The 25388-nt window shown below is 42.9% G+C and overlaps 1 protein-coding gene across 4 annotated transcripts in view; it reads right to left on the bottom strand.

The window, feature by feature from the left end:
- The window catches only part of TNC (tenascin C), a 72126-nt gene that overhangs the window by 37193 nt on the left and 9545 nt on the right, over positions 1-25388 (bottom strand). For 3 of the 4 annotated variants that reach the window (XM_014282312.3, XM_027809477.2, XM_005441993.3), the window contains exons 2-10: positions 9968-10559; positions 7713-9026; positions 5669-5932; positions 5050-5165; positions 4798-4954; positions 3915-4184; positions 2606-2791; positions 1774-1863; positions 1203-1466 (exon numbers count right to left, since the gene is read on the bottom strand). In XM_014282312.3, the coding sequence (XP_014137787.2) occupies positions 1203-1466; positions 1774-1863; positions 2606-2791; positions 3915-4184; positions 4798-4954; positions 5050-5165; positions 5669-5932; positions 7713-9026; positions 9968-10430 (3124 nt within the window). In that variant the 5' untranslated portion in view covers positions 10431-10559. The remainder of the gene's footprint in view (positions 1-1202; positions 1467-1773; positions 1864-2605; positions 2792-3914; positions 4185-4797; positions 4955-5049; positions 5166-5668; positions 5933-7712; positions 9027-9967; positions 10560-25388) is intronic. The other variant, XM_055719777.1, reaches the window with a different exon arrangement.

Raw genomic sequence — 25388 nt, forward strand, 5'->3', positions numbered from 1 at the left:
ATCAAAGCCTGCTCACTCCTGCCACATAAACTTTCAGCTTCCTGTCATGTGTGTGCCTCAAGGCTTCCGAAGTTTTCCCTGCATTGCACGCAGGCCTGACTTATACATCAAACAAGTAATTCAGTACTGATGGTTGTCTGTAGTTGACCCCATACCACATGACCCTCTGCTGCCCTGCATTCCTTGACTCTAAAAGTGTTCAGAGAGTCTGCTGGCACAAACACTACCAGGGAATATGAAAACAGGTTTGATGAGTTAAGCTGTATCGTTATTAATTTGTAAAATCCACAGCTTCTGATGTGTTTACCCGTAGATAGTCTTCAGGGAGAAAAGGATAAACACCTTGATATCTGCTAAGGACAATAATTGCAGTGCAGCTGATTCTGATTTCATTGTCTCTGCTCACTTATAGCAGTCAGGGCTTTGCCTCACAGGATTTAGCCTGAAGGCACTTAAAGATTCAGGACTGACTTGTGTTCTATGCCGAGATATACCTCTGTATGCCACAATCTTCGGGTCAAAATGTTTCATAAAGAATATGAATTGAATAAGTTGTCAACTGAAACAGGTTGATTAGAATGGTTTGTACACCTGGAGATGGCAGAAACAGACCCCTTCTCTGCCGGCAAGTGTAACAGCCATGGTATGCAATGGAAACGGTGAATGTGACCTGATCTGTGGCGGTAGCCTTTCCTGCTTTTGGAGGAGCAAACTGAAAAAGGGCAACGTCAGAGCCCTGTTGACCCTGCTGGCACGTGATGGGTAGAGGCATGCTGTGAAGAGAATTCATTAGGTGGGAACAAGCAATGTTAAATACATTCTGGTTGTTCTTCCTCTTATTTTTTGGCTGTAGAAAGAAACCCTCAAATTATAAGACACAATGCACGAAAAACCAGCCTCATTTAAAACAAAAGATGAGGACTGTGTCTCGTGCAGGACAAATAGCTGAGTTCTTTGTGAGTGTTCTCAAAGGATAAACAAGAAATCATTGAGAACATGGAGCTAAACACAGTAGGTAGGGAAGTACACAGCTCTCCCTCCATTAAGCCTATCATGTTAGACAGAGCTAAGCCTGCTCTGCAGGCAGCGGATGTTTTTCAGCAGTTCCCCAGACATGGCTTACAAAATCAGGTGAAGTTGTCCTTGGGTTAGTCATTGCCCAATGACCTGGTGCATGACTCTCATCAAAAGCTGTTACTCACCAGTTGAACCCTTGACAGTTGTGGGTTTGCTTTTGTGTCTGCCTTTCTCCGCCACCAGACTAATGGTATATTCTGTGCCTGCATCCAGCCCCCGCAGGATAAAAGAGGTGCTGTCCACAGGGATCTCCACTTCGTTCTTCCTTCCAGACGGGCTAATGTAAATGAGGCGATAGCGATCAAACTTGGCCACTGGTCTTCTCCAGCGAAGGGATAAGGTGGTTTCAGTGGGGTCACTGACTTCCAGGTCCTTGGGGTTATCAAGATCTACAGGTTAAAAAAGTGAAGTTGAGGTGTCTCTGAACTGCCCTGGGACAGTTTTTTAGGCATCTGTAGACAAAGTGACATCTATACTGGCAGTCTAGCAACAACTCAGAGTCTTATCCACCTTTTGGAGCTTTTGAAGCCCTGTTGCATGATACAGGTAGAAGGTGACGAAGTTCTTTTTTACAGACAAATCACACCAGAACAAATTTCCCTCACTTTCATTTACTTCAGCAGGCACTGCATGGAGAAGAGGCTTCACCTGACTTGGTGTTTCCTCCAGAGCACAAAGGGAGATCAAGCTACTCACCAGTGCCAGCATTAATGGTAGCAGGAGCGCTTTCCCTGTCCTGTCTCACTGCTGTCACTCCAATGCCATATTCAGTCCCGGGCCTCAAACCTAAGGGATGAGGAATAGAAGCATGAGTTCCTGTCTCTGGAATATGCCTACGGGCAATTGTTTAAGTAAGGAAGTCTGAATGTATGCAGGGTAAGATACATGTTTTCCTGTGCATGCAGAGAATCGAGGTTTCAGTTGACCCTCCAGCTGACCTGATGCTAAATCTTTTTCCATGTATATGCCAAAGGATAAAAATTATGGCTGACTGCATTTTGGACACTGTGCAACTGCGTAATCAGAGATAGCTTCTGCTTTCCGGAGCTTGCAGTGTAGGTACTTCTGCCAAAGCAAAGCAGGTAGACATCCATGTGACACAGACAAAGTACCGTTATCTAGCCTTGCAGGCTGGTAAGGCAGCTTGCAGGTTCACAGAAAAGTTGCAGTCTGGCATCAGTAAATATCATCCCTAGCATATGCAAAAGCCTTTTGAACTCAGAGATTTGGAGCCATCTCCACAAAGACATGTAGCTACCTAGAACTTGGGGAACTGACTAGTGGGATTCAGAAATGCACATGAAAGTGAAATGGCTACATACCGTCTGTTGGCTAGTTACCCATCTGCAGGTGTGTAAATGTATATCGTATGTATTTTAATTTCTTTGTATTGCTTGTACACAAAATGAGTAACCTCTGCTTGTACCTCTTACATATAGTGACCAAAAAGGCATTTTTTCACTACACTACTGTGCTCTAGGGTGATGGTAGCGGCACAATATTAATGGCAAGATCTCCATTCCCCTACCTGTGAGTGTAGCTCTGGTTGTGGCCTGATTACCCTTTGGCACTGTGATCTCAGCATGGTCTCCACCAGAGATGGGAGCAAACTTGATTCGATAGTTGTCAATATTTGCATGGCTGTTCTTCCACTCCAAAGTGATGCTGCTGTCTGTCTGTGACACCCTCTTCAGGTTTCTTGGAGCATCCAAGTCTGTGTTCAATCAACCAGTAAATAAATAGAAATAATTCTCTTATGACAGCAGTCTTTTATAACAGTGATTTTTAGAAGGTGAAATGATCTGAAAAAGTTAAGTTTCCTCTCACACGATACTGCTACGTTTTTAACTACATCACGCAGATTTATTTTAGCATGAAATGAAGAGTTCACTAGCTTTGGAGAAAACATCAGTGGAAGAAATTCAGCTTTATGTCTCCTGGGACAAAAATAACATTTTCAATTTTAGTAATTATTTTTCATTACAAAACAAGCTTGTGGAAAAAACATATTAGGCTGAAAATACTGGTTTTCCTTTATAAATACATCAGCTTTCAAAAGGAAAAAGGCTGCTAAGAAACAACAATTTATCATCTCCAGAATTTCTGTTCAGTAAATATCTTGCATTCATGGCTGAAAGGAACTCTAAGGCTCAAAACAAACGATGAATATTCTGTAAAAATTCAACAGGCTTTCACTGTTCAGACCTATAGTAGACTCAAATTGTGCTGTGAATGAACACATTTTTCATTTTAGGATGAAAAAGGAGGTAACTGTCTATGTATCATTTACACAGCTACCTTAATGCCTCAAACCTGGCCAACATGTTAAAGGACCCACACTTTCATAACGCATTCCAAGGATCACTAAGGAGCAAAGTCAATTTTTAAAAGCGTAACAGAAAACATTTGGAGAACTAAGAAGAGAAAAAAGCAGTTCCTTTAATCTGTTATACATATAGAAAAAACAGAAAAGTCTTAGATTGAATAGGAACCATGGAAGATATTAAGCTCAGCAGACAGACAAGCAATCCAGAGGAATTTGTTTCCTGAACTAGAGATTTAGGGTATAATGAGCAAAAGCTTCTAAGAGACTTAATACCATAATTCCCATTTTCAAAATACATTTAGATACTTGGAGGGGTCTAAATATTTTGCCGAGCCAGTAAGGTCTATAAGGCAAAGAGAAACATTCTCCACTTTCATGTACCTCTATAATGGTGCTGATTCTGTGTTGATGCAGTAACTATCAACTGAAGCAACAGGATACAAATAGCGTAGGAAATTAATGGTGATTACATTACTTCCCAGAAGTTTGGATTGGTTTCCCAGCTTCTTACCTGTGAAAAAGACTTCTTTCATGGGGTCGCTTTCCATGTCCCCTCGACGAGAGATGAGCGTCACTTCATATTCTGTGTGCGGCCTCAGGTTTCCAATAGAGTATTGGTTTTCATCTTCAGAAAGGTCAATAGTTGTCCTGTCCCCTGGAACATCCTTTGGGCCATAAATGAGCTCTATGCCTTCAATTTCAGCCAGGGGTTTGGACCACGTGATAAGAGCTGTGGTGTCTGTGACATCTTTTGCCTCGATCTGGCTAGGGGCATCAAGCTCTGTTAACAAAAAGAAAAAAAAAAGAAGTTTTTTTTAAGGAAATTTTGCCAGAAAAATCATACACATTCTTGTGCTTTTAATTGATGATTCAGAGCAAAATTAAAATGAGTGGCTTCTACCAACTGAAGATTATCTTCATTTACTTTCTTCCTTTACTTTCTATAGTTGAAGAAAGTGCCAAATGGACTCAATTCATCAGAAGCAAATTCATCAAAATTCATTACCATTAGGAGCTGCCAAAGGAAAGACAGGCAGCCTAAGAGGTTCTCCATCTGCACAACAGAAACTCTCCTTTAAATAATTTCTTCATGCAAATATCACCAGGGTGAAAGAAATTCTAGTTCCTGTTGATGTACTTTTTGAAAAAGAATAAAAATGTATAGCACTTGCTACCTGCTAGCTAAACGTAAATTTCCTTTCCTCTTCTAACAGGTAGCATGGACAGGATTTAATTTCTCCTCATGTATTCTTCATTAACAGCTCCACACTACTTTTTTCCACCCTATCAATTCACAGTGTAGAGCTTGGCTTTCTCTTTGTTTAAAACCTCCCTAGGCCACCCCAAACAGCAGTGGTTTTATAGGTGGCACTACAAACACAGGCTGTGCTTACTTGTGGTTATCACTCTGGATAGTCCTGGTCCTCTGGTGTTGTTTTTCACTATATGAAGGGACACATTATACTGTTGCCCTGGTGCCAAACCTGGCTGCATGTAAGATGTCTCTGGCCTTTTCAAGCTGCTGGTTATATCTCCGTTATCATCCTTTTTCTGTAACACATGGGACAATCAGTCGGTATAAATACAAGAAATCCAGGATCTTGCACTTATGTACGGCCTCTGTACAAGAGACACTGCTTCCTCACCATGTTACGGAAGACCAGCTCCCAGCCATCAAATGAAAAGTTCAGAGGATCCCACTCCACCTGGACAGATGTTTCTTTAACGGATTTGAATTTCAGACCTTCTGGAGCCGGCAGATCTGTGACAGAAAAGGATATCATTACATGAGCTACAGGTTCCCATCGACGGGGCACTGCGGGTGGGACATCCTTCCACCACTGTAACTACCTGCCAGGCAGCTATCTGCAGCTAATATGTTTAAACTCTCTTCCCAGCCAGTTATTCTGCCTTTGGAGAGACCTTTCTCTGCCCTATTTTAGATGTCACCTTAGAGTAAAATGAATTTGGCCCTAGAAATCCTTTTCTACCCTCTTCAAAGAAGCCTAGAGAGGACATTTGAAGCTAAGCAAGATGAATCCTGCCCCAGATCTCTAAAAATGAGCACAGTGACAGAAGTCAAAGAGCACCTTTTGAGGCTGGGGTGTTTAGATATGGCTGTGGTGTGCACGATACAGAAAGGAACATGAACAGCAAATGAATTGAAAATAGAAAATACAAAAGAATACCCTAAAAAAAAAGGATGCAAATAAATACATACAATGGAATAGACAAAACAATGAATACAGGGAATATTAAACGCACATGTTGCTACCCTGGCACTGACTGGAATACTCTTCTTGTTTTTAAGGATTGCAAAAACACGGATAAAGTATTCTACACCCGGCTCCAGCTCATGAATAGTGGCAGCTGTCTGGTTTCCTGGCACGGTGAACTGCATATCTAAGCCACCACTACTGGTAGGGACGTAGGTGATGAGGTACTTATTGACGAGATTCTCATGCTTCCATTCCAGATTTACAGTTTTATCTGTTACGTTTGTCACGGTCAGCTCAGTTGGAGGAGACACTAGGAAGGGGAAAAAAAACAAAACAAACTTATAAGAAATTTTCAAGGCTCAGAAAATAATGACTTACCCAGTTGCACATTTTTCCCAGGAGCAGATTATAAGAATCATCTAACCAACAGGGGATGGGGAAGCCATGTCACACAAATTAGGCACTTGAAGAAAGGAATGTTCAGCTGATGAAGGCTACAGACATCTCCAAAAGTCATGAGCCAATTTCTGCTCTCACACTTGCACACAACCTATGGCTGACTGTGTTCCAGCTCCTCCGTTCATGGCTACTGCACAAGACTATTATAGCTGGGTCCCTAGGGATTCAGATGTTTAATTCAACTGCCAGAAGCACATGATTTTATAGCTAGAAGTCCTAGGGTTTGCAAAGATTTTCCAAAGTAAAATAAAACATGATTATTTTTGTAAATACTTACAATAGATTACTCCACATTTGCATGTACAAGAGCACAAAATGTGGTTTAGGAGTCTTCCAGAAGGAGGAGATGAAAACATGGAATTTCTTTTCAAGGGTACTCATTGTCTTTTATAATGTTCCCACCCCCTAATATTCTTTGATTACTCTACAAAGGTCTTAGGTTCCAAAATCTCTCTCCTGGGATCTACTAAAGAAAACTACCTCATTAATAGTGTAATGCTTGTCACTATCTAGCTGCCAAAATTTTCTATCAATTTCCATAGAGTCAGTGGTACTGGGAAACTAAGTGCACGTTTTTATAGCTAAGTTTCCACTGCAGCTGATTCCATGATTTTACTCTAAGCTTTTGTCAGATCTCACATACACACACATACATCTATATAAATATATATATATAAGTAAACATCAGGTTTTACTTTGGTTAGAAAAATCACTTTGGCCAATTGGAAGATAGTGAAGGCCCCTGTAATAACCCTGAAAGCTTGCACTGCAATATTTACAACACCTGGCAATTGTTCCATGGTGGCAGTCGTCTCCGTACGGATCACCTCAGGATGTTGCTTTTGTGTGCCTTGCCTCCACTATGCCCTCAGCCTCCACCAGGGCTCTAGTTCAGTGATCTACCTTCAAAGCAAAGCCAATGAGACCCTGAGGTCTGTCAGTGTATACTGTCAGTGCTGTGTGGTTCATTTTCACCTCCTACAATAGCGATAGCATTGTAAATCAGCCACTTTTCTTATCCATCCAGCATGAGACAGCGAACCAGAACCTGGTTGTAAGAAACATTTGATACCCAGGCTCTTTATTCACTGACATTCATTATCTACGTTATCTCATTCCTGCAAAGTCTTATTCTTCAGTCAAAATTCAGGCCCTATTCTTTTGACTGACTGATCCTGCTGAATACCTAGTAAGACGACTCTGGATACATCTCCCTCTTCTCTGTAGCTAGAACAGTTTCTTGCAGATGCAATTTTTTTTTAGCATCAAGAGGTACTATGAGAAGCTGAAAGGTCACGGTGACAAACCCCAGCTGGTGCTAGCTCCAGCAACATTGTGGTGAGAGCAAACTTGAAGATAACAAATGGACTGCATCACCATTATCAGCCTGCTGGCTAGCTGACCACAAAAAGTCACCACCAATATAGCCCTGAAAAGCAAGGGAGGCCAAGATCCTGCTGCTGCTGGTGCTACTGCTCTGATTCAGCTGTTTGGACTATGATAAAGAAAGGTGGCAACAGGGCCCAGCTATACGGAAAAGGTTTCCAGAGCCTCCGAGGCTGCTGGATGGACGTGGATGGACACGGGGAATTACCCAGGGGAAGTGGTTCAAAAGGGACATTGCAACCTACCATCAGAGCAGTCATCCCCCATGTAACCATCCTCACAGACACACCGTCCGTCGATGCAGCGGCCCACATTGTTGCAGTCATTGGGGCAGGTCTGTTCACGGCAGTCCTCCCCTGTGAAGCCCTCCTGGCACACACAGCGCCCATCAACGCAGCGCCCACGCTGGTGGCAGTCATTGGGGCAGGACAGCTCGCCACAGTCCTCCCCCGTGAAACCGTTGTCACACTCACAGCGCCCCTCCACACAGCGCCCGCGGTTGTGGCAGTCTTCGGGGCACCGCAGCTCCCCACAGTCCTCTCCAGTGTACCCCTCGTCACACACACACTGCCCATTGACACAGAGCCCGTGGTTGTTGCAGTCATTGGGGCACCGCAGCTTGCCACAGTCCACCCCGATGAATCCCTCATGGCACACGCACTGCCCGTTGACGCAGCGCCCACGGTTGTTGCAGTCCCCGGGGCACCGCAGCTCCCCGCAGTCCTCACCGATGAAACCCTCGTGGCACACACACTGCCCATTGACGCAGCGACCATGATTGTGACAGTCGTTGGGGCACCGCAGCTCCCCGCAGTCCTCACCCAGGTAGCCCTCGTGGCAGATGCAGCGGCCGCCCACACAGCGCCCACGGTTGTGGCAGTCCTTTGGGCACCTCCTCTCGCTGCAGTCGTCCCCCACGAAGCCCTCGTGGCAGACGCACAGCCCATTCTCGCAGCGCCCATTGCTGTTGCAGTTGTTGGGGCAGGTCAGCTCCCCGCAGTCCTCCCCAGTGAAGCCCTCCTCGCAGAAGCAGGTCCCGTTGACACAGCGCCCACGGTCAAAGCAGTCGTTGGGGCAGATGAGCTCGCTGCAGTCCTCGCCAGTGTAGCCCTCGTTGCAGACGCACTCGTTGTCCACGCAGCGCCCGCGGTTGTGGCAGTTGTTGGGGCAGAGGGGCTCGCTGCAGTCATCACCAGTGAAACCCTCGTGGCACACACAGCGCCCGCCCACGCACCTCCCGTGCACGCTGCACCCCTGGGAGCAGAGCTCTTCGCTGCAGTCTGGACCCGTGTACCCCTCGAAGCACATGCAAACCCCATCCATGCACTTGCCTTGGTCGTTGCAGTCGGACGGGCAGGTGGCCTGGCTGCAGTCCTCGCCGGTGAAGCCTTCGGTGCAGAGGCACCTGCCCTGGACACAGAGGCCCCGGTTGAAGCAGTTGCGCGGGCAGTTGGGCTCAGAGCAGTTGGGGCCTTTCCAGCCAGGCTCACACACGCAGCCGCAGATCTCGATGCTGTAGTTGCCGTGTCCGCTGCAATAGGGTGTTGTGTCCAGCTGACCTGTACCAACGATCCAGAAAACCCATTACTCCCCTCAGGTCTGGGATACATTAAACCAGTGTGGCACATATGACCTAAAAGGGATCTGATTTTTCAAGCTCCCTACAGGACATAACTTCCAGAATCTCCAAAGCTTTTAAATGAGAATCCCTCCATCTTCCTCCAATGAGCTTTAGTTTAGCAGGAATGCTTTAATTCGCATTAGTAGCAGGGAAGAGCTCCTGCCAACTACTTGGTAAACGAGCACGCTGGATTCCTCTGGCCTTCTCAAAATCCCTCGTCAACTGACTGAGCAGCTTTCCTGCCTGCTCCATCAGGGCATTACTCACCAATTCACTCCAGAACATCAAAAGCCAGGCAGCATGGTGTATCCTCAGCCGTGAGTCTGGCTTTGTGCTCAGAGGGACAGAGTACTACTGAGAAGACCTGTGTGTTCTCTCTTGTTTGAGCAATCCCCTACCACAGTTTAAAAAAAATCCTGGAAGGATACCTTTTCCCCCCTTCTCTAACTGTTTGTGCTTGTCTATTGCCTTATGCCCTGCTGTATTTTTATTGGTTTCTATTAAAGAAAACTTGGAAGCAAACCTGGTTACATTGGCAGCTTATTCAAAGGGACAAAACATAGAGCCAAGAGCTTGGACTATATGAGTTTTAATCTTAACTCTGACATAGACTGTCACCCTGCCCAAATGTCGTACACGCTTGGTGCCACAGCTACAAAGCAGCCCAGGCAGACTTCTGACCCACAGATTCATCAAACCACAAAACTGTGAATGAACATATCTTGCAAGCTGGCCAAATACATTCCCAGTTTTGGTTACGGTTCAAATTTAACAGGTTGACTTTTGCTCATTCTTGAAACAGATCTGCGTATCTACTCTAAACAAGATCTACAGCCAGCACAAGAATTTCCTCAAGAGCAGTTCCCCTGTCTGCCTTACCTTCTACTGCCTGGGAATTAGGACAGCATCCAGCCCCGCTGGCACACTGCTCCCGAAGGGAGGATACCAGCCCCTCCAGCTCCTCTAGCCTGCTCAGCAGATCCTTAATGTCTGGGGCAGCTGCACAGCCGCAAGCCCGGCGGGGAATGTTAATACGGTGCGTGAAGACAATCTGGTTCTCCTCATTCACTGTGTGCTCCTCATAATTCTTGACAGGCTCAATTTCTGCCTTCAGGTCTTCGTCGCCACTTGCTGTGTCCAGGTCCACAGAGCAAAGGGAGCCAACAGGCAGCTTAATGTTGTAGACGTGGTTAAAAACCACAGGCTGGTTATCCTCTGGCAAGGTCATGTTTAGCCCAGCCTTCCACTTCTGCCGGATAGTTTGCTTGATGACTCCGCCATTGACATCCTGGGACAGCAAAGCTAAGATCACACAGGCCAAAACCTGGGTGGGGAGTCCCATGGCAGTGGTCGGTTCCTTTTCAAAGCTGATGGAGTCTATATATGTTTGGCCTTTGTAATCTGCAGCAGAAACCGGAGAGCCAGTTCAGACCAAGTTGGATATCCCTTCCTTTCCTCGTGCACTTGTTGCCTAAAAGACAAAGGAGCAGTGTAAGGGATGAACCACAGCTACACCACCCAATAAAAGGCCTATGACACCAAATGCGGGCCGACATCCTTAAAGAACGTGGCTGGGTGCTACTCAGCATACCACCTCACTTCACCCAAGCTGCTGAGCTTGTTCTTATATATAACATCAGTGCATTACCTTGTTTTCCAAGATCTCAGTGTGCTTGTGAACAGAATGTCACAAGACACGAATCTTGAAGGAAGCTACTGTTATTTCCCATTTAGAGCAAGCATATTGGAGTATGGAAGGTTTAACCACCTCAAGCAGAAGACCAAGTGGAATTGCCTCAAGCAGACACCTGCTGAGTTTCATCTCAACTGAAAACACTACTTTGGGATGGAGGTAGCTAAAACAAATACATGTTCTGTTATGATTCAACTGATGGTAAAAGTTTGTAGTTCCTTCACCCATTAGTCTGCTGCTTGAAGGCTACTGAAGGCTGGCTCACGTACGAAACTCGAGAGGCTGTCAGAAGGTATATCGACATTACTAAGTCATTGCAGACCTTTTCCATATGCTTTAAATTATTCCAGTTGGCTGGGAATCCAAACTCCAGGGCTTGTAGCCCAGTAGAAGTTTCACTATACTGATGATTTGTCTACAGCATGAAGATAAATGGAGCTCTCTGGGGAACACTGGAGGTTGAAGGTTCTGATGTCAATGCCTGTATCATAGCTAGTAGTATTTTAGCTCAGAAGTAGTGAGATACAACAGGTGAGACTCTAACAAAGGAGGTACAATGTAATAAACAGCAATAAAAATACATGTGCACACGCACACACAATAAAAAGGGAGAGGAAGACAAGGAAAAGAAATCCTTTGAGTATGTAAGTCCTTCAGGAAAGAAAGCCATACATCAATACAGGTGTAAAACCATCTTTTTAGCAACCAATACGCATTTCCACTAGACAACATTTCCCATTGTCTGATCTTCCATCAGCTGTAATACAGTAGCTTGCTTATGGGTACAAACACCTGGCTGGGCTGTATGAGCTCTTTCTGAAACTGATTATTTTCAGTTAGCTTCAGTATTTCCTCTTCCTCCTCAGTCTGTCCCTGTTCCTTTCATATAAGCCAGGGGAGCTAAGAGACGTCTGTTGACTTCCATGCAGAATCAACCCCTCAGCATGTAGAGTGAGAATGAAAAGCAGCTAATGGACTGGCTAAACAAGCACACCTAATAAATGTCGATTTAACTTTGCTTTTCTTTCTACACCCAGAAAACTTTGGTTAAACGGTTAGCTCAGTGACTGTGTTTTAACTAGCTGTAAGCTAGTGAAATGCCAGTAATGGAGGAAATAGCAATTTATTCTCTAAACACCACTGTTTTGATGATAATTCATTTGTCAGATGAAAGACTGGCTTCTTCCACCATTCTGCCTCCCGCAAAGTGTAGAGATAATTCTTTTCCCATGCTATTCCTGATGCTTTTGTGGAAGAATGACAATAATACGTCAGACACTTTACTGAAGTTAATTTTCTGTAGACAATGTTGAGCTCACAAAGAGTGAATTTCACCTTTTATTGGGGAATAAACCAGAAGTAAACAAGCAGCAGCGGAGGCGCTTTTTTTTCTTGCCATGGAAAAACATTCAGCTTTAAGCCATTTCTAACGCTTACCCCATTTGTTCAAATATGTCTGCAACCCTTGTCTGCACCAGAAGACAACACAAGGTAGCTAATAAAGAATAACAGAGGCAGACATGATCCAGGTCTCATTTGTGACTCAGGCCAATCCCTAAATTGGGTTGCCAGCTCATGAAACATGTTCAGGACAGCATTTGAGGTAAGATTTTATGCTCAAGCACTCCCACTCAGGGTTTACAAATTGCTTTCCATACAATGAGATTCCATGTACTACACACTTTTTGCCCTGAGACAGGGTCATATAGCTAAAATTGGTGCCTAATCCTCAAGCAGCTATTTAAGGGACAGGCTGCTTGACAGATGTATCACCAATGGAAAATGGAATAAACTGGAAGCAGCTCTACACCTAATTCCCACTGAATTTTACTGAAAGTCAACCATCGATTTCTTTATGATTTTTGTAAATCCCAGTCTACAAGGATATGTGCCTTGACCAAACCAAGAAAATTGATTGCAGCTTCTCTGCTGACTGACATGAGTTTACACATCATTTTATGATGGTACAAACCGTTATTTTTAAAATATAAAATATAAAATCAGAAAATGAAAAATATACTTCTGACAAGAGCCACTGTCACTGTTACCTTCGCTGATGATGAAAACCACAGGAACATCATTACTTTTACTGGATGCTCGCTGCAACAGAGTTGGCCAAACCTCAGCCTACAGATGATACTGGAAGACTTAATGTATCTTAGCTGACATCCTTTTGAAGTTTATGAAGAAACATTGTGATGGTCTAGGAGAAGCATTCCCCAGCATCTGAGCTGTGACCTCAGTGTTTTGACACCTAGTGTGATATCTGAGCTAATTTACATCAGGTGTTTCTCATCTGATCTGCCAAGGATCCAGCATGATTAGCTGAGCTCCACTCCTAGATCTGAGATCTACAGAACAAGACACTTTCATACAGTTATTTATACATTAGTCATATTTTTGGCTGGGAGAATAAAGACAACATCCTTCTCTCTAACTCCCATTCCTCAAACATATCTAAACAATAGCTCAGACCATGATGGACCACCCAGGAACAGGCTGTTCTAGAGACAGATGGAAGCCACAGCAACTGTCAGGCTCTGTTGTCCCTTTGTTTTTCCCCATTTTCTTCCCCTCAGAACAGTTCATGTAGATTGTATTTTAAACCTGCTTCTTGGAGACATACTCTCTCTATTTTCCTTGCAGACATCAGTTGCCAGATTATTAACAGACTTGTCAATAAAGACCTAGAAGTCTTGCAGCAAGAAGTCTTTGCAAAAGAAGATGGCACTTCTCGTCATAAGTTTGGCCTTGCTGTAACGCATATAAAAAGGAGCTGGGTGTGTTTGTACCGTATCTCTCAGGTATGTGGAGAGGCTTGTAGGACCAAGAATGTGTCCGGTTTTGACAAGGACTTTGTCTAATACAGAATATTACTCATCCTAATGAACTGTGCCCCTCATGTTGGAAGATTATGAAGATAATGCAGATTTTTTCATCCCAGCCACAGGCTAAACTTGTTGTTTCCTCTCTACTCCTCGGTCTTGCCTGGCTCGGGCCATGTTATTATTCACTTTAGAGGGGTCTCTTGCCTATTAAAAAAAAAAAAAAAAAAGAGACTATGAATTGGCAAGCTAATCATGGCATCTATGTAGTACCACATGATGCAGAAACACATTGAGGAAGAAAAAAATTCCTTGTCTTGTATGAACACTAACTATAGAAGTTAGATGTTTTCCCAAAGAGAATAAAAAGAACTAGAAGAACACTTGTTTAAAACCTGATCAGTAGCTAATACTACTCTTAATAATATGTGCTGGAAGTCAGATGGGCTTTCAATAGCACAAAGAAAAGGAATAGTTTTCATTTCCACTGCAGCCCTTTCATCTGAGGATCTGAAAGCACATCACAGTCTGGCTGTCAAAAGCTGAAAAAATGTTAAGGTTATTTTTTTTTGTTTAGACATCCCCCCTCCCAACACCAGAACTTTTTCAGGACCTTTCCATTTAATTAGAAATTTGTTTCTTACTAGGAAATTTTCAATCAGTCTTTAAAAAAAACCCAGGAATCCTGACTCCCAGGGAATACTAAGCAAAGTTAATATGTGAAAATTTTCCTTCCCCAAAGACATATTTGCTGGAAACCAGCAGGTGTGAGAAACTAAATTAATGTTTGCATAGTTTAAAGTTGTAGTGTACCACTCCAGCTTCTCTTGAAAATTCAGTAGTGGCAGAGTTGTGAGATGATTTGTGGGTATATGGAGTGATAAATATGCAGATGAGAACTCTGTGTGATTTCAATCAAAACAGATTGCAGCAATGAAGAAATGGAGGTGTTAAAAAGTATCTCAGCTGTCCTTCACAAAGGAGGCAGAAGGCTGATTAGATTTGCTCAGACACCCTCTACATGTCATGACTTGGAAATTAGACTTCAAAAAGGCAGAGGGGGGCAGGGGGAGAGAGAAAAAAGGAAACGAATGCTCCTTTAAAGAGATACTTTCAACATTACAGCAAGAAGGGATCAAATATTGTTAGCATATATTGGATTTAAGCACATAGTGTTAAGATCTGCATAAAAGTAGCAATGGGCTGGATTCTGACAGAGAGGAAGGCTCAGCTGGAGAAGAACCATAGCCCTCTACGGAAAGCACAAAAAGGTACGTTTTTAAATTTGTTAATTGCCAATCCCAAAATAGTTTTCTGGGATCTGTTAACCGAAGAAACTCCATGTTTCAAGAATTTCTACCAAGGCATGACCTGGCCATCTATTCCCTCAAGACTGGGGTATCCAGCAGTGCACGTGTAGGCATGGGCATCATGATATCATGGAGCTCTTCCCTTTGTCTATCGCCATACAAATGAGCCTTGTTAGGAATTTGATCTGACCTGGAATACTCTCCCTTTGCAGACACGGGGAATTTGTGCATTTTCTACAAGGAACACAAGCAGCGCTATTACAGAGGATTAATGAATTGAAACTGTCTGCCAGAATGCATTTTTACAAGGCTTCAAAAGATGCAGCCTCTTAAAGAAAAAGTGTTAACATAGCTTTTCCAAGAGCATGTGATTTTTGAGGCTCCAGGCATCTTCTCACACACAAATGGATCATTGAAACTTTCTCAAAGAAAGGAACTGGGGAGGGCAGCCGAAAGTTTTGACATGGCAGGCCAAAACACGAACAGTTCTGACTTCATAGTCTTTCACTGCTGTTTCCATACATTCATAACTACAGAAAATAATTTTCTTTCCATTCCCAATTCCAACAGGGCAAAGGAATCAGCAGGGATACTCAGTGTAGGTCAAACTCCATTAAATCACAGAAAAGAGCAGAAATTCATAACTGTCCTAAACCATCACTACCAAACCTTTCCAGCAGAAATGATCAAAGCCAAATCGTTACTTCCCCTCCGCCCCCGCCCCCCCCCCGCCTCCTTCTTTATTTACATTGTATTCATTCTAAGGAAAAGAATTTTCAGGCAGCCAGATCTTAAGTGATTCAGAAAATTAATTGTGTTTCCCAAGACTCACAGAGAAAGTGTGTGCAAAGAAATGTTGCAATTGTTTCAACACCAATTAGGCACCACAGATCTGAATAGGTCCCTAGAATGTGGAGCTCTAAAGGGAAATACACATAATTTGGAAATTTTGTTCCGAGTCTTAAATCGACTGCATGAAGAGAGGAAAAAAAGGAATATAATTATCAAAGAAAAATGGAAGAAACTGATTCCCTCATTCTCAAAAGTTCGAACAGATGAAATGCAGTGTGATGAGCTGTAACCCATCCAGCTTCCAAGCTGCGCTGGAAACCTCTATTCAAACCTCTATAGAAATGCCTCTATCTGAACAGCTTCACTTCTACCTCCATGGTCAATTCATGAAGAAAAAAATCTAGCCTGTACTCTACAGTTTTTTATATAAGAAATCCAGCACGTGGAAAACCCACAAACAACTGTGGATCTGGATGCAGTGATACCCCCCTGCACCCTTTTATAAATGGCAAAATGCCAAGGCACTGATTTGAAAGCTTTGCCACCCCACCCTGCTCCAGACTTGCAGAATGAACCTGCTCCTAGAAGTTAAAAGGAAATAAAAGCGTTAACCGAAAAGATCTTGCTGTCTGCAGGTGTCCAACAGCAGCAAAAAAAAGAGGGAGAGGCAGAGAGGAAACAACCAGGAAGGACTTGTTTAACTAGAGAAGTCTGAAGATACAAGGTGGCCAGGTACTAAAATCCCAATTTACCTTACAGAAATGGTTCAGTGATGTCCATAGCCCCAGAACAAGGGCCCCATGGTCCATGTGTGCTGCAGGTGTAGCAGAAAGCCTTTTCTCTGTAAGTTTGTATTTATCATGGACAAGCAAAGTATTATTCCTCCACTTTAAATATGGAAAACTGAAGCACAGAGAGGCTGGCGCTGAGACAGCCGAGCTCTGGGAAGCCTCTGCATTTTGCTCTAAGTATTTTACCCACTGCAAGGCTGGCCAAGCTGAGCCAGCCTTGCTGAGTCTCATCGCAGTAGTTAAAACACAACCACCTCCCAGAAGGCATTTATAGCGCCTTACAGCACCAGACCCGAATACCACACCTCTTTTCATGATTCTGCCTTTATGTCTTAAATACTTTTTATTTCAGGGCAGACCGCCAGTTTGTGTTTGATGTGGGTAAGCATCCACAACTCAGAGCTCTGGATGCACCCTGAGGCAACCTGTGTTTCATCTAGGGCTGGCATCGCACATCTAAGAGCAGCCACCTTCACAGGAGTGAGCACACTCACAAATAATGGCACTTTGAATGCAGAGATGGGAACTGATTTGCACAGTTAATTTATGATTAACTTCTAAGTTCTTATAGATCAGAGGGTTCATGTGCAGAATGCATCCATTGCACGTTCTGAGGGCCTTGCCTATGCCACTGGAATGACTAATAAAAACAAAACAAATTTTAGATCACCATAAAAGAACCCTACAGTAGATCCTGGCGATCACTAGCATTGCGATTAGATTTATACCTCAGACTGTTTCCAAGAACAGTAATTAAAACAAATACATTGACGTTTTTTGCCCCATCCAGCCCCTGAGGTCCTGCATTAAACATCACTCAGCTAAGCATGAACTCCTCACTCCAGTTAGTATTTAATTTTTGGCTTTGTCTCTTAGATGACATTTCTACTTTGGGGAAGCTGTGTAGTCTCTGGTTCACAGATCCTACTGTATGTCATCTTTAAATGAAACCATTTGGATTCATTTTAGCCTCCGCCCATTCTACCTTGGCTGAAAAGCAGCATATAGACAGGGCTTCGCCAAGGCTGTTTTGGAAGGAATTTTAATTAATTGCTTTGTGTACAATTTAGAATTTAGCAAAGGCTCATATTTCAAAGCCATCAGCATGACAGTGCCACAAAAGGGGAAGGAATAATAACCCGCTGAAGCCAACATCCATAAAAATGTGAAAGAGCTATGGTAAATTCTGAACGATAAGCATAAAAGAAACCCCATGAGAGACTAAACCTTGTGTCGTACAGTGACTATTTTGAGTTAAATTAGCATGATTACTCCATTATAAACTACTTTGTTTCAAAAGTTTTGTACTCTTAGCCATGGAAAATCTCTCTAGGTCTATCCTTGTTCAGGATCTCAGAGACAGAACAGACCTTTCCAAACTAAACAACAGATTTGGCTGCTTTTCAAAGCAGAACAAAAGTTCAGAGATCAGAGGTGGTCTTCTTCCAGTATCAGTAACACCTTTGATCAATAAAGTATTAAATATAATGAGCAAGTCTCATGAATTAAATGAAAAATTAGAGTCAGCTGGCAGAGATACTGCTGGGAGAAAATGACTGATGAAAACATACAATAATTAAACAGAAGTGAAAAGCAGATCATGCGTTGAGGTGCCTGCAATAACAGGATATTGAGCTCAACAACCAAGTTTCTTAGTCCTAAAGATTTTGATTTCTTAGGAATTACCTGATTGATGATTAGAAAAGCAAAGAAATTCTGCCTGAACATACTACTGCTGCTTTTGCTACTCCATCAGGAGCAAAGGAGCAAGAACTCAGAGGAGAGCCAGGTGTGTGGAAATGGCGCTGTGCTGGGACTGGTGAGGTCTGAGATCATTCTTAATTTCTGACATGAGTTTAGCCAATTATCATTCTGATTTCTAATAAGTCTGTGGGAGATTTGCACACTAAAAAAAGTGCAAATAACTAAATTGCCTCTTTTTATGTTTCCAATTGCTCCTCTAGAGAGACTTTACTTCATGTGAAAGTCTCCCTGTGAAAAAACTTTCCCTGCTCTCCATTTTTCTGCCTAAGCTCTATGATCTTCATGCTAGATGTTGTCTCTGAACACTTTTACATACCACCTATATTAGAGGAAGCCTCAAGCATGTTAAATAGTGGCCAGGTGGCTACAGTTCTTAATAAGGTTTAATTACAGTCACCTTCTAAATAAGCCACAGATAGAGAGTAGACACAATTGATGGTGAAAAGAGCCAATGAGATCCCTTTGGGAATTATTCAATCTGGCTAGAGCAGAGCTGCTCTGAAACAACCACCACATTGTTTAAGGCTGCTGGGTATAAGATACTCTTGTTAAGGCCATACCTAGGCAATTATTTATAGAATAAACTCAATGCTTCCTTTGGAGCCATTCCAGAGGCCAGCTACCATTGGCGGAAATGAAATAACAAGCCTGGTTTTAACATTATTAAAAGAAGATTAGTCGTATGGAAATGCTTTGTGCTACTGTAAGGAGATTTCTATTTCAGGTGGGGGTGTTTTGCACAGTAATGCAGAGCAGCAAACAACGTGGCAGAACCCGCACACCTTCTGCTCACCCTTCTGCCCGGGCACAGCTCCTGTGTGATGCACCAGGGCCACTGCCCCTTGACGTACCTCCTGCAGGTAACTTCAGAGACAGCCTGCTGTCCCTTAAAGAAACATAAAGGCACAGCATACATTGTAACATGATGCTCCCAAAACTGCTTGAACACTCAATTAATCAAAACAATCATGAAAATCAGTGGGGAAACCTCAAGAACAAGGGTTTGCAACATCTGTTGTCTCACAGACAGGTAGCACAAGTGTTATGCAGAATTCACATTTACAGGATCAGAGCCTGAGGAAACGACATCTGCTGAACCCTGGAATATCCCAGCTTCTCTTAGCTTGTGCCAGAGCTGTATGGCTATTTAAACACAGTTGTTTATAGGAGAAGCATCCAAAGCGGTATTACGTAGTAGTTATATGTAACCAACTAGACTCAGGAAGAGACTCATATTAAACACAGGAATCAAAAGTTCTTAAGCACTCATTTTTGGTATCATCAGAATAAAGAAAGTTATCCAAGTTCAAAATGAATGAAGATAATTGCTGTGTGGCTTAGATGAATAACGCAGAATTAATCAGACCATGCTCATAACTTGGTGTTTGATCTCGCATACTTTTAAATTTGCATAATTAGAAACAAATAATACATCTCAGTCTGAGTTACGGATGTGTTGTCTTCCAGCACGCTAATGACTGTGGATAACATGGTTTATACCAAATCACCAGCTTGTGACTTGATAGGATCTTGCCATTTCAGTTAATTTTACTTCAACAACTTCAGAAGCCTTTCCTGCCTTCTCTTGGAGACGCTGAGGTCTCTGCTGATACACCTTAACCAGCAAAAGCGTGCCAGGGTGGAAGCTGCACTGCTCTTCACACCCTCCTCTTCATTCACAGGGGCGATGCTAGTGGTGTCTTTACACCCAGATGGAGATTTCAAAGCGACTGGCTAGAAATCCACATACTTCCTGAGAAGTGCCTACAAAAAAGATAGATAGCCTAAGGATATCGATGCTGTTCGGTATTAGCTGCTAGAGACCCTGAGAGCATCGAGGCAGTACAATGGTGTCAATTCTGATTTATTAGGCAGGGATGTGTGCCGCCTTCTGGCAAAACGTTAGTTTTGGGAGTGCTGTGTGTGACCCCACCAGCATTCCCAGAGTCAGCTCCTGGCTGCCAAGGCTCCCGGCACCCAACAAAACCAAGACAGACAATGGGAGCTGTGAGCGAAAACCAGACTTGCTCCACGACTGCAAACCTGTGCCAGGGTTGACTGGTTCCAGGAGGGCAATGGCCCAAAGGCACAGTCCAGCCAGCAGCGTTGGAGTGCACGGCCGGCTATTGGAGACCAGGAAAATCTGCCTCCTGGGCTGAATTTCCATACACGTTTAATCCCAGGGACTGAGGAAGACATTGGCAAAGCATATGCCCTGCCGAACGGAGGCAAATAAAACACTTTGCTGCCAGCGGAGCCTAACATTTATTTTGGGTTTGCGATGGAGTCTGAATTCATGTGATAGAGTAATCCTGTCGATGAGGTCATGTGTTCCTCTGAAGGGGCTTCTTTGTACCCTGGGTTAGTTAGCAACGCTTTTTCTGTTATCAAGCATCTGATTAAACTCACAAAAGAAGGGTCTTTAAAAAAACAAAACACAAAAAACCACAACAGTCTCAGGCAGAAGTGAGAAGTGAATAAATAAATTGTTGGGGTTTTTTCTTTTCGGTTTATACAACAGGAAAAGGGAAAGAGGAGTAAGATGGGAAAGGGGCACAAGAAAGGGGTTCAATGTTCTCAGATGACAGAACAAAGGTCTTAATCTATTTTCAAATTTTCTACAGAGCCCAGTCCTGTGACAGATACTAGTTATACACATCTGTGTGCATAATTCCACCTTGAAGGATCACAGTGCGCTATACAAATAGCACAAGCCTCCCAGAAGTGATCCTATCCTTCTCACTGCTGGAGCGACACAGTGCCTACCTTCTGCAGTAGTGAAATCCTTTACCAAAACACTGGGCTTTTGTTCCATAACAGGGGTGGTAAATTAAAATGTGTCCCTGGTTTTTATTTGCCTTGAAGAAAGACTTGGCCCTTTGGATGAGAATATTTTTCATCCTGCAGTTCAGACTTTTGTAATGCTCTGTGGTACCCCTTACCATGTGGCAGGAACACCAGCTCAGCTCTGGCAGCAGGGGAAGAGTGACTTATAACTAAATCATTACTAATTTCCCTTGCAGGACACACACCCAAGGTCAGGTTAGATTGTGAAGTCTAAAAGCAGCAAAGCTCGAGCTCTTTTGTACTGATTTATCTGCAAGCACTGAAAGACACATAATCAGTAAGATACCTGCTGTTAAATGCCTGTACTCGTTAGAATGACATTATTTCAGATTAGTTATTTGATGGCATCAGTGATCCCCTCTACTAGAAAGCAAAAAATTCATTCAATCCCTCTCATTCTGGATTATCTCATTCAGTATTTCCCTGTCCTCTCACTGGATATCTGAGCCACCAAACAGACCACGAAGATTGGCTTTATGAAAACAGCACTACAAAAGAAACGTGACCAAATTACACTAAAGTAACAGGTCGAACTGGTTGAAAGTGTTTTCACAACATATTTTTCATTTGATTCTGAAAACTCAGCAAGAATAAAACGTAGTCAGCAGCATTTCAGGAGTTCCCTTTCTGAAGAAAAAATTCCAGCCTACCCTGAAAAACTTTTCTGAGGAAATCTTTGAAACCAGTAATTTTCCTGCTATGGCTTGCATTGAACGAAGTGGCCTTTCTGAAAGAATAACCACTTCAATCACATCTTCAGCCTCCTTTTTCTAAGAAAACACAGAGCAGCCTGACTTCAAATACTAAGTTAAAAGTATTATGGCGGTGAAACTACAGTGCTTGTGCTCTCCTTCATCCCAGGGCAGGAGGAGAAAGAGAATTAATCTTACATTCATTTACACCTCTAAAAGTGCAGAGATGTGCCTGTGGGGAAGTAAGACATGTCAATGCATTTGAAAATACCATAGGACACCAAACTGAATTTTCAGATAGCAAAATACTACAAAAAATAGTGGTCCAAAAGCAAACGAGCTTTTTATTGATGGCTGGCTTATTGTGCAATTACCTTCCTGTTTTCCTACCACCTTTGAGGACACCGGTTCTTCTGTTTGCAAGGCAGGTTCTGCCTATTCTACAAAAAAAGTATCGTAACTACAGATAAACAACACTTCCCACCACCACCACCCTCCAGCATGTTTGGCTGGAAACCCTCTTGGCTCAAGATGTGAAACAAACAGCTTGAAAGACTGGGAAAAGAGGAGAAAGAACTGGGGAGGGGTGGGTGGGGGAAGAAGAGGAGACAGATCCTGAGATTTCTGTTTTCTAATTTGATTGTACCATTATGGAGTATCAGCCAACTTCACTTTCTCTTTTCCAATTGAGCATGTCAGACCAGCTGGTGAATATGACCTGTGGCACTCCAGTGATTCACAGTGGCTAAAAATATGTCTCTGTATTGCTTTTTTAAACCCCCAGTTTTTGTTTGAGGCAATATAAGGATAAGATCATGTAAAAAGGATGCCGCTGGATGAGTTCAAGGGAATAGCGCAAGCAGCATTCCTTTTATTATGTGAAGAGGTGAAACTCTGAATGCTGAGCTGATAAAGCCAAACAAATGTTCATTTGCAGTAATTTTATTATTATTATTTAATATCTAGTGCAGCTGACATTTGCAACAGTGGTTTGTATGTTGGTGTGATTTGGGTCCTGCTACTTAGGCAACGTAAGAAAAGGGGCAAGTATCTTCCAGATTTGTCCTACAGGGACATGTGGAAGATGACGGCAGGCAAGGGAGCATGCAGCTCACTGCTGCTCTACCGCAGAGCCCTGGTTTGTGGTGCTGTGAGGATGGATCTTTTTGGAAATTAAAGACACTTCTTTATGAAAACTGGGAAAACAAACCACCAGATGGACTCACCAGGGAGTCTACTGCTGACTGATGGGAAAACCAAAATGGAAATAAAGCTTGAGATGAACTGAAATACAGGGCAGCTGAAGAATACGTTCTCCTGGGCGTTATAGTAGAATGGAGTGGTGAGGCATAGACCATTACCTTAAAGTACCATTGCAAAGTGAGAAATGATCAGCTCTCCCACTGAAGGGATTTCCCAGGGCCATAAAAACTATGTCTCAACAGGAATTGAGACAAAAGCTTCCCAACCAAGGATCTGCCACATCTGAATCTTCTGAACTGTAACGAGAGAAATGAAGCTAAATAGAGCTGGCTTGCTAGGGCTGGATGTGGAGTTCCCACAGAACCATGTGCTCTCGGCAGAGGCTCCAGAAAGTGCTCACAACCTTGGGATTAATAGTCTGGTCTCATGGTTAGAGCTGAGGACTGAAACTCAGGCATCCTGCACTGAAATTATTTTATAAATCGTCTGGTATGTCTCAGTTTATCCACCGGTAAAACCTTACAGAGGGAACTTATGTCCCAGTGAATTAGGTACTCCAAGGACCCCTAGGAAAGGCACTGTTAAATCCTCATTTCCATAATTAAACATCTTCCTGAAGAGTCCTATAAAATTGCCAGAAAATACATAGATAAAAAGCCAAGAACTAGACTGTTACCCCCTGCAATGTAAAGAAGAAAAAGAAACACAGATAGGGCAGTGTCTTTTGCACTGAAGAAGAAAGTCTGACCAGAGATGTGTAGCCTGAGTGCAGACAGCTCCATGACTGTTTGAAATTCTAGGGTAACAATAGAAAATTGAAGACTTATTCTGAAGCCAAAATGTAGGACGTGCCAAGCCAATTACTAGAATAAGATGAATCCATGAAAATAAATGATAAGGTTCACAAAACCCACAGAGAAACACCGGAAAAATTGAGAAAAATCTGCAACTGAAACAAAATATACAGGTCCAGCTAATTATCTTATAACTACAGAATGCCCTTTCATCTATAACGGCCTCCAGACATTTTGTGAAATCAGAGGAGTCATTCATACACACATTGTTTCTCCATGACGAGCTGTGTGCACTGTTGTGTAGTAACGTTACACAGCTGAAGTGATTCATACTTTCAGCAAGGAAGGAAAGAAGAATACTACATCGAGCTCAAACTGCAGAAAGATTTTTATACAAGCCACAGGAGGCAGACAAGTTATTTTATGGGACATGTTATTCAAAGGTGTTACATAAAAAAGAGAAATAGAATTGAAGAGGTAACTATGGGACACTTAGCACCAACCCCATCTGGTCTAGCTCCCAGTGACTGAGACGAGGCACAAGTTAACAGGGAATTCAGTCTGTCCTTGGCACTTGTTTTTTTGTTAAGAACTCAGAGGCTTGAGCATCAATTTCTGGAAACGGGAACTCAGAAAAGAGAAACAAAACAAGCAGGTCAGTGGGGTGCTTTTGAGCTGCATTCAGACTCATGGCAGGGTGCACAGCAATCAGCCAAGTAGAGCAATTTGCTAAAACTTGAGAGAAAAAAGGGAAAGGGGAAAAAAAAAAAAAAAAGACAGGACTATGCATCTGCTAAATACTCTTTTTCTCCCATCTGCAAAGCAATCTCTATTCTTACTGTAGCTTTCAGAGCTGGAAGAAAAGAGCCACTAGCAGATACAGCCTAGACAAAACCAGTGGGTTAGAAACAGCAGGACCCATCAGTGATGTGCACAGCAACAAAGACAATGAATGGATTCAGAAAAACTGTCGCTGTTCTAAAAACAGAACTATAGAAATAGGTCATCTCAGAAGGACTCTGTGGAAAGCAGAAGGGATGTGTTTGCACGGTCCTTTTGCTTAGCTTCCCACTGAAACCCCTGTTTGTATTTCCAGCACAGAAGTGAGTTTTACCCATTAGTGTCTGAAGACACACGTAGAAGTCTGGACTGTTAAATGTGGAATTGAATCAGGTCCATAGCAGAGCTGCCACAGACACTGAAGCCTATATTACTGCCTTTTCCAGTATAAAAAACCTTTTCAGAGCAAAAGCAACCTTTGTGCATAATCTCACAGCAGAAATCACTCTTGCCTCCTAAGTATGTACTGTACCTTTTAATAAAGCCTTTCCTAATAGCAAAAGCATTCGCTTGGTCTCTTGGCTTTTTCCTCCTCATAGCGAAGACGCAGAGCTGGAAAAGATCTATGGTTTTCTAAACTTGTCTTTGGAAAGTTTCTTTGCCAAGTTACACTTTGTCAGGAGCTCATTATTTTCTGGGTAGACACTAGAGACCTCACTTCAAATTATTTTGAGGGCTTTGCTGATGCAGTTTCAAACTATGAGGTTTGTGTGCTTTTTTGCATGAATCACAGCAACTTATGTTCATTC

The sequence above is a fragment of the Falco cherrug genome, chromosome 9 (genome assembly GCF_023634085.1).
Source record: "Falco cherrug isolate bFalChe1 chromosome 9, bFalChe1.pri, whole genome shotgun sequence".
Classification (NCBI taxonomy): Eukaryota; Metazoa; Chordata; class Aves; order Falconiformes; family Falconidae; genus Falco; species Falco cherrug.